Here is a 12,345-nt window from a genome sequence, read left to right as displayed (position 1 = left end):
CATAAAAGACATCAAGTGAATTAACTTTAAATAATTGGCATGGGTTGGCTAGTAGCTACGAAATGCTTTTTAGATAGAGATTCCCAAGGTCAAAATAGTTTTTTTTTAAAAAAAAATTGCTATAGATGATAAAATCTAGGTTTTGCCCTCTTCATGTATACTCCTGCTGAATAGTTGTATTCAAAAAAGCTTTTTTTTTTCTTTGATGTTCCCTCCTGTACCCTGTCTCTTGTTAAAGAGGAAACTGGAATTGATTTATGTCCTGTTCTTCAATACATGTAAAACTTGTACAAAACTATCTTGTATGAAAATGATTTGTCATCTGTAGAATTAATACTTGGGAGATGTCCTGAGATGGAAAAATCCTACTTTGGGTAGTGAAGTGTTTCTTGTTTTGTTTTCTCCAAAAAATCTGATCTATAAAGCAAAAACAAAAACAAAAAGAAAAGGGGTACTGAATAAAATAAGTCTCTTAAGCCTAGTGAAGAGATTATTTTCTCAGAGGGATTTTCAAATGATTTCAAGGGGAAAGGGATATGCTGTTTAAGAAACAAGAAACATATTGAATCATTCAAGAATAGAGTTAACTATTAATCCTTGCTATAAGGGTATGTCAAAGATGAACAAAGCTGAATACTAGTTAAAGTGATAAGGATAGATTTTATTCAGGATTAATTGTTGCAATAGAGAAGAATATTTAGTGTGAACTGAAATCAAATTCACTGGAAAAAAAAAAAGACTAGAAGCATTTTGAAGGCTGGAATATACAAGGGAAAGGCACCAAGGGGTGGTAAGGGGGTTGGTCCATGTTACTAGGCCATCTGGGTTTGTTAATTGATGCTTATCCCGGAGAAGAAATGAATGTCTCATATCTTTGACCTGAGACAGTGGTACAAGTCAGAACGAAGCACCCACAGGACTGCGAGGAAGCAAGAGTGAGAGAGTTATGTCCTTGAATGTTTGCACTTCAAAAATATTTCTCAGTCCTTGAGGAGACAGTTCTGGGTGGTAGAAGATTTGCATTTTCAATGTGCAGAGAAAAATAGTAATAATTACAAGTTTTCTAAATTAACTGTTCTAAGATGGGGTTCGAGGTCCTGTCTGCCTATCACCAGGTTTTGGCTGGAATAAACAGTTAATTCTCCTACCAGCTTAGAGCTTTCTCAAGCTGGAGTGGTACTAGAAAGGCTGTCCTGAGCATTTAGAAACTATGCTAGTGTTTGTTGGAATCTCTTTTTGGGTGGTAGGAAGAGTACATTTGGGGAAGGGAGTGGAGGCTGAAATTCTCTGTACTAAGATTCTGCAATTTTTATAAGCCAGTGTTGAGGACTAGTTGAACAGAGGACTCTGAGAAAACCGACTAGAGCTTGATCAATGAGAAATTCTTTGTTCAATAATAAAACATTTAAAAGAAAGTTGCAGTGTTTAATGACAGGTTTAGGGTTAAGAAAGAATTAACAAGGGACTAGTCACACAAATGTTGGCATTAAATTTATATATTCAATTTTAGAATCAATGTAAATATTATTTTTTAAAAAACTATGACTTAATTCCAAGGATAGTGTCAGCAAGAGACACTTCAGTACTACAAGAACAGTCATATTTGAAATAAGATAAAAGAACTGTAACAATTCTTTTTTCACCTGCTGTGTCTGATGATATTTCTTTACAGTAATTCTGTTGAGAAGAATGTCAATTGAACTAAAATAGGGCAAATACTTTAAAATGACTATTGTTTTGAAATGATTATGATATGGGTGAACAAACATATTTGGAGGAGCCAAATGAATCTATTTTTTTCTTCAAAAATAATATCAAACTTGAATTCTTAGAGAAAATAGTTAATATAATCATTTTCTTTTTCTTATCCCTGTAACTTCTTTTCTGGTGACAAATAGAATGAAGAATAGTTGACTCATATAGAACTTTTAAAAATGTAGAATATATTTTTAAGTGTTATATATAAGCTCATTTTTTGAACCAAAAAATTTTCATAGGCAGCAGGAAATATTTGAGGTATATAAGTAAATATCACTGCCATTTGTCAATCATTGAACAACCTTCTCTTTTAGCATTTCTCAAAAAACACTCAACTAAACAACAGGCTTTGAAAGCTACTTAAAAATATTTTTAAACTAAAGGAAGGCAAAGCTTCCTTTAGCCTTATTCCTATGCATCTAATAATACATCTGTAATAGGTAATAAATTAAAGACAGTTATCTGCTATTTTCATCAATGACATAGGGATGTCGTCTTGAAATTTTCCCAACTTGACAAGTACTGGCTCAATTTGGGGGTATTTGTGTGCTTTTGGACTTTTTTTTATTGAACAAATATTGTTAACTGTTTATGTTAGGCAATGTGCTAGCTACTGGATATACACTGCTAAACAGAGCAGATATTTTACATGCACTCACAGATCTTACAACTTCATAATGAAATAGAATTAGAAATAAATATATTTAATGCAATTCTAAATTATAAGTGCCATGAAAGAAAAAGTCTCTTTCTTTATAAACCAGTCATACTAACCATGTAATAAATATTGGTTACTCATTATTTCAGTCAAAATACCAAGTCAACTTTTTACTATGCTTTCATGGCCTCATTGAATTAATCATAATAACCAACATATAGGGTACAATGTGTAATTTACCCAACTTAAAAATAAGTGGCTATAGCCAGTAAAAAGCAAATTAATCCATCCTGCATTATTATGAATCAGACTATAGATGTAGAAATATATATATATATATAATACATGTATATGTATATGCATGCTATAAACACTGAGCTAAGTCAAATTTTCAGATCATCAATGTATATCCTTCAAGGAGGCCTTAGCAACTGATTTTGCTCAAAAGCTAAAAGGCTCAGCACAATAGAAAGAAACATTGAACATACTTTACCTCTGTGGGGTAAAACAAAGTGTATCCCAAAGTTTTATAGAAATGAAAACCTTCCATTCCCAGTTCCTATCATGTAGAATTATATTTGGTCATTCAATGAATTATTTTATCATTCCTACACCAAGCCCTAAAAAGCCCTAAAAAAAAAATTAAATCCAGAGAGCTTTTTCTATTCATTTATAATATCCTTGCTCTAATTCTAGCCTTAGAGAATTGAGTTCAATGATTAGTATTTAATTGAGCAAAACAATTGATAATGCCCTGTAATCTGTTCCCCTCCTTTTATAGATGAATGTTCACTGAACAATGGAGGCTGTAGCAATCACTGTTCTGTTGTTCCTGGAAGAGGAATTGTCTGTTCCTGTCCTGAAGGACTTCAGCTCAACAAAGACAATAAAACATGTGAAATTATAGATTATTGTAGCAATCATCTAAAATGCAGTCAAGTGTGTGAGCAGCACAAGCACACAGTCAAGTGTTCATGCTATGAAGGGTGGAAGCTGGATGTGGATGGGGAAAGTTGCACAAGTGTTGGTAAGTAGATGTGTGTTTTGCTATATTGAAGAACAGCAAGTGCCTTTCCGGTTTTTTTCGGTGTTGTGTATCTTGTTATATTTAAGAATACATCTTGAGAAAATAATCCAAAAACATCTTTGAAGAATTAATAAAAGGATTCAACTAATTTTCAATAAGGCATTTAAGTATAATGTATCATTTTATTTTTTTAGATTGTATTTATTTGATAAAGAGAGATAGATAATGAGAGGGGGGAGGGCCAGAGGAAGAGGAAGCAGCAGGCTCTCTGCTGAGCAGGGAGTCCAACTTGGAACTCAATCCCAGGACCCTGAGATCATGACCTGAACAGAAGGCACTTAACTAATAAGTCACTTAGGCACCCCTAATGTGTCATTTTATTTATTTATTTTTTTAAAAGATTTTATTTATTTGTTTGAAAGAGAGCCACAAGCACAGGGAAAGGCATAGGAAGAGGGAGAAACACTCTACTGAGCAGGGAACCCTATGCGGGGCTCCATCCCAGGGCCCCAGGATTATGACCTGAGCCAAAGATAGATGCTTAACCAACTGAGCCACCCAAACACCCCTGTAATGTGTCATTTAGACCTACTCCAAATCTTCTTGACAGCATATTACAGTAATCCTTATAATCACAGTCCATCAGATATTTTCTTCCTTCTTAAAATGCTACTTCCAACATCATCATCCCTAAAGGCTTATTTTTATACTCTCTAAAGCACTTACTTTTATTTCTCTTTGCAAGCTTTGAGAACCCTCCAAAGTCTGGTCCTAGCCCAACCTCCAATGGTGTGTCTTCTACTCTTGAAATAAACTCTTTGCTCTGGCTGTGTTCGTCTTCTAACTGCCCATTTAAAAGTGCCCATTCTGGGATCCCTGGGTAGCTCAGCGGTTTAGCGCCGGCCTTTGGCCCAGGGCGCGATCCTGGAGACCTGGGATCCAGTCCCGCGTTGGGCACCCGGTGCATGGAGCCTGCTTGTGTCTTTGCCTCTCTCTCTGTGTGTGACTATCATAAATAAATAAAAAAAATTAAAAAAATAAATAAATAAAAATAAAACTGCCCATTCTGATGATTCTCTCGGTCAGATTCCATACTGGGAAAACCAGGGACTATGGAATCTGATCTTTGAGCTTTAATCTTGCAGTTGGCATTCGTTATGTACGTGACCTTAGGCAGGCTACATAAAGCTAGGTGAGCCTTGGTTTTCTTATCATTCAAATATTAGTGCCCATTATAACAATGTCTTCCTTATAGCATGTTGCAACACTTTGAGAACTTGCTCACTTTCCACTATCTTCTCCAGAGACTTAACGAGTCTGTGAATACTTAGAGTCCATGGATAGAATTGAAGGGGTCCGTGAATGTTGTTAGAGAAAATATTACCTTTATTTTCTTTCATGTCTCACTGAAAGTTAACACTAATTATTAGAAGCAACTGTATGTCTCCAACTGAAGTAATAGACATTCACACCATGTTAAAGTTGTTCTGATATCTCAAAATGTCATATATGTTCAAGTTTCGGAACCCACTATTACTTTAAAAATGGGGGCATTAGACCCACTGCTCAATCTGTTATCAAATACAGTAATAAAAAAAAGCATGCATATTACTACATCCAAAAGTGTTTTTTTGTTCAATATTGGTAACTGCATTTTAATATACAGTATTTGATTTGTCTATGTATACTTTTCTTTCTTTTTTTTTTTTTTTTACTTTCTTCTTACTGTTTGAGTACCTTTTAAAACTTTCTGATAAGTGGTACACAGGCTTAATCAGACTAGTAAGTTGAACCTATACATCATAAACTTTTCTCATTGTTTCTTTTCCTTAGACTGTACTTCCCCTCTTTATCTCCAAAAATCCTGGATATTCTTTTCAGACCTATGAGCTCATATCTTTTTAAAGGGAATATTCTTTAAAATATTCTTGTTCTCTATTTCTCCTTTCTATGTCTAGAATATATTGTCTGTGAATATATATGTTCACATTTTTAATTTGCTGTTTCAAATTCCCATCTATGTGCTTTCTATATTCCATATCTCTCTGATGAAATAAGCATCTTATAGTAAAAAATCAAGTCATAGATTTTTTGTTTTATACAATATTCAGTCCAGTTCTAGAAAAATATTAAATCAAAAGTATTATATTTTTTCAGGGAACATTGTTACTTTTTTGAATATTAAGTTATTTCACTCTTTTATCTCGATTGTTGTTTTGTGGTTATTTCTCTTGGCTATTAAAATTTGAGTTCTCAAAAAAAAGTTTTTTTGAGTTTTTGAGGCAGAAGTTCATTTGTTTGATTCGTTCTTCTCCAAGAATCTTGTACAAGGTGATTGGCACGAGAGGCTAAAAAAAAAAAATAGCAATTTGTTATAATGATAATAGTCATTTTGTTTATGTACATGTTTGGATTAAGGAAACAGTAGATCAAAATATAATCATATTTTACGTGAGAATTTGCTCCATAACTGGTTTTTGAATACAGGTGACAAAAGTATTGACTTATTATAATACTTTTGTGTTCTATGAAATCAATAACAATTCATGTTCAATATTAAAATAATTCAACATTTGAATATAAGTAATCAGATCAAAGATAATCCTACTAATGTAATTGGCTCCTTCCATTCTAAACTCAGAAAGAAACTAACAGTACTGTATCAGTTATCACTGTTAAGATTGCTAGATTTCACAGCTGCTTTTTTTATAATTTAAGACGGAAGCAGGGATCCCTGGTGGCACAGCGGTTTGGCGCCTGCCTTTGGCCCAGGGCGCGATCCTGGAGATCCGGGATCGAATCCCACATCAGGCTCCCGGTGCATGGAGCCTGCTTCTCCCTCTGCCTGTGTCTCTGCCTCTCTCTCTCTCACTGTGTGCCTATCATAAATAAATAAAAATTAAAAAAAAAAAGACGGAAGCAAAGGTATATTTTACCTTTTAAAGTTAATATAGAGCTTTCTTGCATGAAGAACTTAACCTGCTGGTAATTTATTCCTTCCTGAAACATACAGTATACCAAATGCCATTGTCAGCATTTATATTATTCAGATAATATAGGTTTTGTTAGACATTGAAGATTATTTTTTAATTTAAAGCAATTTTTATGTATAAAAGAGGATTTTTTCTGCATTCTATTCACTTCCTTTCTTTTTTTTAAAACCTATGGTAGATTCAGAGTTTAATAAAAATGAATTAACCACTAACTATTGGTCTTTGAAAATAAAATTTCTTTTTTCTTGCTCTTCTTTTATTACTTTTTTCTATCATTTTTAAGTTGGGTCCCTGCTTTTAAAATGTATCCTTTCTACTGAATGCAATACCTGTGCTTATTCTTCTTGACATTTTAAAAGTAAAGAATAATAGCACTCTTTATGCTTCAAATTAGAACTATGACTCCCCCGCTTTTTTTTTTCTCTTGAATCTTCTCCTGTAGTTCTTTCATATTTTCTTATTTCTCAGAGCTCCTTTCTTCCAAAATTCTTTAGTCTGGCTTTTGCTGAATTGCTGAAATGATTCTGTTTTCTCTAAGTTCACTCTTAACATCTTGTTAGTTAAATATAAAGATTTCCATAAAAACTATTTTTATAATCTTCAGTTTTTATTTAATATAGCTGTAAGTCTCATTTTTCTTGGCTATTTCAATACTTTATTTTAAAAGTTCTTTACATGTTTCCTTCTTAATATGTAATGTATTAATCACTTTCTTACAAAGTGTTCATTTCTTTATGCTATGAATATCCAGAATATTCCTATTAATTACCTTATCTCCAGTTTCTTTTCTTTTTAGTAGACAACTTACTTGCAAATTTGCATCATGTTTCTAGTTACATCAGAAAGAATATTATAGCCGTCCTTCTTACTTTCTCATAGCCTGAATTAGGTGAGATTTCTCCACCAATGTTTTTCTTGGTTCTTATTATTCTCTTCTATTTCCATTTTTAAAATCAAGAATTATATTTAATGTAGGGACCAGTTAAAAGAAGGTTATTCAGGCAAAAGATTATTGAAAGAAAGAAAAGAACAGATTCAAGATGTGTTTTAGAGATGAGATTGTCAGGTATTGAACAAGAATAAGGAAAAATACTTGTTTTGTAATATACATTGCCTTGAATATAATTATTATTATTTTTTTTTTTTTTTGGTATTCTTATCCTCTCTCATCCACCAAATTACCAGCTCTTCATGATAGGGTTTTTTATATGTACTATATATTTCCCTTAAATTTCTAAGAACAAAGAAGATATTCAATACATATGTGTTTTCTTGTCCATTTTTTAAATTAACTAAACCACAAAATATTTTGTGGAAATTATATTGGATGCCAGAAAAAACTATTAATGAGTACTTTAGAAAAAAATGGTATTTGCTTTTCAGCTCAATTTACATGAATTTTTTTTAGTAAACAGATTATGGATGTAATCCATAATTTTATAAAAATAAAACTGTGTAACTTTAGTGCTCTCTTATTGGTAAACTGTGCCCATTCCTTAAACCTTAGTTTCCGTATACCCCTATATGTGATCTCTTGATCAGCTCAAATCATTTTACTGTGGCATTTATATTTCCAGCTATACTGTCTTTCCTACTATTCAGTTCTTTTTAATTGAGTGTCATTAAGTCACCTCAAAATTTGTTGGCTGAAATGGACTCTTTCTCTTCTCTTAATTATCCATAGTCCTGTCAGCAGCTCCAGTTTTCTTCTGATCTTCAGGCCCACAAGCTGAACTTATCTTTGACTTCCCCAGCTCTTTGGTGCCCCCCTCTCCATACCCTAATTTATTGTCTTTTGGACTCAGTCTTCCTTCTCCAGTTGGTAGCATCTGTACCATAGATGTTATAATGATGACAGTTTTCTCTCTGGCCTCTTTGTTGTCATCATCTTATTTCTTTAGTTTGTAAGAATATATTGAAACTTGAAGGGATATGGTATTTTTATTGAAAAGAATCCAAATCTGGAAGGTGAGAGTTAATGGAAAGAGGTCAGAAGTATAGTAAAGAAGAAAAAATGAAATAAAAGAGAACAGAGTAATGATAAGCAGATGGACTACCTTGGGGAATAATGATAAATAAAGGTGAAGAGATCAGGGGAATTAAGCTATGGTGTGTGTGTGTGTGAGTGGGGGGTAATTTGGTAATTCACTCACTTCTTTATTTTAGTAAAATGACACTTTTATATATCAGTGTCTATTTATGATTTGAAAGTAACTCTTAAATAGTTTTGGAAAGAACATCAAATTCTTCAGTCTGCTATTTAGGACCTTCTTCATTTTTGCTTGTTTTCTCTCTCCAACATAATCTTTTGTTATCTTCCACTATGGATTTCCATTCCAGGCACATTATTACTGTTTTCATCATTAGTAATATTAGTAAATAAATAGTTGCCAAGAACGTATAATGTACTTTCACATGCATCACTTTATTGTACCATCTCCTTCATGCACTCTGCTCATTATCATCTGAGCAGAACAGTATCTTCTACATTCTGGAAATCCTATAATCTATTTAAAACGCTCTCCTCTATGAATTTTTCCTCAAGTTGATTATGATAATATTACTAATAGCTACCACTTATCAAGCATCTACTGTGTGATGGGCAGTTCATTTATAACTTGCAGGAAACCAATGGATATTAATACTCTGATTTTATTCCTTTGGAAACTGAGACCCAGAGAGGTTACTTCATTTACTCAGGGCCTGTGGCAAAGAGATGTTAGAGCAAAGCTTTTGAACTTCATTCCATCTGACTCCAAAGAAAGAACTTTTACAAGCTACTACAAAGAGCCAGGCCACCTCCCTGTGCTGTGTGCCCTCAAAGTCTTGCGATGTCTTTGAATAGTGTACATTTTATGAGCTTATTTCAGTTACCACTTAGACCCAAACATTCTTAAAAGCTGAGACTGCATCAAATTATTTTACACCTCTTGTGAAAATACATTTTAAAAAATACATTTTGTAGCAAATGTTTGTTGAATATAACAAGTTTCCTCTATTACTTGAAGTAGTAATAGTTTTTTTTATTAGTTTTATGATCTGTGCTATGTGTACAGTTGATCTATTATTTCTAACCACTATGTGGTATCATATGGCATGTCCCATCTATTTTTGTTTATTCACTCTACAATATAAATACACTTAAATCACCCCAAATCTCTGCAAAAGTAATGCTGCCATTGGCAGACATTTATCTAGTCTTAGAAATATGCATGGACATTATTTGGGACCAAAATTATTGACTCCCAGGGTATGCTTATACTTACTATGAGAAAGTATAACCAGTATCTTCTCAGAGTGGTTGAACAGTCTCCACCTCCACCAACAGTACACTTTCAAGGTCCCCATATCCTTGCCAGCTCTTAAAATTATCCGATTTTCTAGCTTTGTCATCCAATATAGTGAAGTAAAGTGATATTTCATTGTTTTAGTTTCATTTTTCTTATGACGAGTTTGAGCATTTCTCTATATGCTTGTTAGCCTTTTGCATCTCTTCATTTCCTTTGGCCATTTTTCTATCAAGATGGCTGCCTTTTTCTAATTGTAGGAATTGGTTGCATGTACTAAACTGTAGACATATCAACTATCTTCTACATTCTTTTAGCCCTCTATTAGTTTCATTCAAGTTGACCTTTACAGAATATTTCTTTATCTTTCTGCTTCATTCCTTTCTTCACTTCATTGTTTTTCTTACTTTCTTCTCACCATAATAATTTGTATCTCCTCTCTATTTAATGTCTCTTGGGCTGTTTATTCATTGATTCTTATAATTAATCATTCACTTATGTAATCACAGGTATTTATTAAATATAATCAGCAAAAAAGCACTGGGCTGTATCTTAGAAATGCAAAGATTTTTGCTCAAACTCTCACCCCTTAATGAACTCTCTCTCTCTCTCTCATTCTCCCACTCTCTCTCTTTCTATACATACATGCCCCAAATGCAGATTCCTGATACTTATTAATGGAAAGAATAGATAAGTTTTTAAGAAACTTGAAATATAAAGCAGAGCTACTGAGAAAAGATATCCAGGAATTTTCAGGCAAGTAATTAAAGGGAAAACAACAGCAAAATGAAACATACAGATAAAAAAAAAAAAAAAAAAAAAAAACTCTCAAAATTGGTGGACAGTTGGTGAGATAATCTTATAAATTTACCAGTTTGAATAATAGTTGAAAGTCTATCCTACCTTTCATTTCATAGATTTTAGTATATGTGCTGCCGAAACGAGCACTCGTTTCATAGGTTTTATATCTTCTGCCTTTATGTATACCACACTTCAATAATATTTCACTTTCATTCATTCCCAACATAGCTATAGCTGAAGGAATGGAGAAGAGGAAGTAATAATATATAGTGAACTGGAGTAAACAATAGATCATTTACCACTTCATAAGTTGCTACTCTGTACAGGGGATATATCTAATGATGGGGACAGAGAAATTCAAATAAAGTATTAAATATGAGAACAGAAAAGTGAAAATTCTGAACTTGCAGGAGAAAAAACATTGTAACTACAATATCACTTTATGTTTGAGAACATTATAGGTATGATAATAAATAATCAGGACTATTCATGTAAAATTACTAGTTTTGGAGTCATAACAATTACCCTGAGAGGACTATAGAGGAACTCTTTCTTAGACAAGTCATCTACTGCTTCCATATACTATCTTGTAACAATCATTATGCAAATCTGTAGTGGGATTAAAAGAAAATCAAAGAAAAAAGAACAGCAGATAGAAGACCTATGAGTCCTTTCTAAAACTCTTTGTAATGTGCTACATTTATTAAAAGGAAATTCATCACTTTAAAAAACTATAAATTGGAACCTTCTTTGTTTTATACACATGTCATCTCATGGTAAAGAACTTCAAGCCTCTTCTTTATTGAGTCTTATTTGGTGGTTTGAGTTGTAAAATTCAGTCATTTATGAGACTGAATAAATACCACAAGCTAGCACACTGGGAAAAAAAGTTAGTATAATGCAAAAGTGAATGACTACTTCATATTTTGCTATATTCATTCCAAGTTGAATTTGCCCCAAAAGAAGTGAATATACTTACATCAAAATTGAAACACATGAGAAAATGCTTCATTGTGTTTTATCACCAAATATTTTATACAGATGTTTATTTTTTTATCATTATTAAAGGGAAAAAACATTTTAAGACTTGGCATTTTGAAACCCAGTCTTCATGATTTCTCAGTAGTTTATGAATTTACGTATTGGATTATTCATTACAACTTTTTATTTTCTCAAAAAAGAAATAATAATTTAGTAAACAAATCTTAAAATTAGAGACACTTGGAGAATTTATCAAGATTCAGAGTTCAAATAGAGATAATTTAAATATTTACATTTTGATTTTTTATTTTGGTAAACAGGCTTATAATAGTCATGTGTAATCAAGTAAATATTTATCAACTATATTCTCAACACAAAATGACTACAGTAAATATAAGAACTTGAAAAGCCTTCAGAAAGTTTTAATAAAAGAGTCCATGTAACAGTCACTGTTCAGAGTAAACAAGATATGTTTTCAAGGTACCTGGCTGTCTCAGTCAGTGAAACATGCAGCTCTTGATCTCAGGATTATGAGTCTAAGCTTCACACTGGGTATATAAATTACTTAGAAATAAATCTTAAAAAAAAAAAAAGAAAAAGACATTTCCAGTCATCTTCCATTTTGTGAAATCTTTCAAACATATGGGAGAATAATGTATTCAAAGCTAATATTTTAGTATATTGAAAATTTATCCAATTTATTCATGCTATACATGGTACAAATTATTTTCTGAAAGTGATGAAACATTAAATAACTTTGAGTCCTCTGTTCATCCATTCCTCCATCTCAGAGGTAGCTCCTTTCGTGAAATTAGGATATCTGTTCTGTCATAGTTTGTG

The 12,345-nt window shown here is 32.5% G+C and overlaps 1 protein-coding gene across 1 annotated transcript in view; it reads left to right on the top strand.

Moving 5' to 3' along the window:
- Positions 1-12,345, top strand: part of LOC112912724 (low-density lipoprotein receptor-related protein 1B-like) — a 1,003,376-nt gene that overhangs the window by 556,676 nt on the left and 434,355 nt on the right. The window contains exon 21 of the mRNA XM_072745081.1: positions 3,198-3,443. Coding sequence (XP_072601182.1) covers positions 3,198-3,443 — 246 coding nt within the window. The remainder of the gene's footprint in view (positions 1-3,197; positions 3,444-12,345) is intronic.

This window comes from Vulpes vulpes, unplaced genomic scaffold (assembly GCF_048418805.1).
Source record: "Vulpes vulpes isolate BD-2025 unplaced genomic scaffold, VulVul3 Bu000000626, whole genome shotgun sequence".
In the NCBI taxonomy this organism is placed as follows: domain Eukaryota; kingdom Metazoa; phylum Chordata; class Mammalia; order Carnivora; family Canidae; genus Vulpes; species Vulpes vulpes.
The sequence above is the reverse complement of the archived record's forward strand: the minus strand, read 5'-3'. Positions and strand labels throughout refer to the sequence as shown.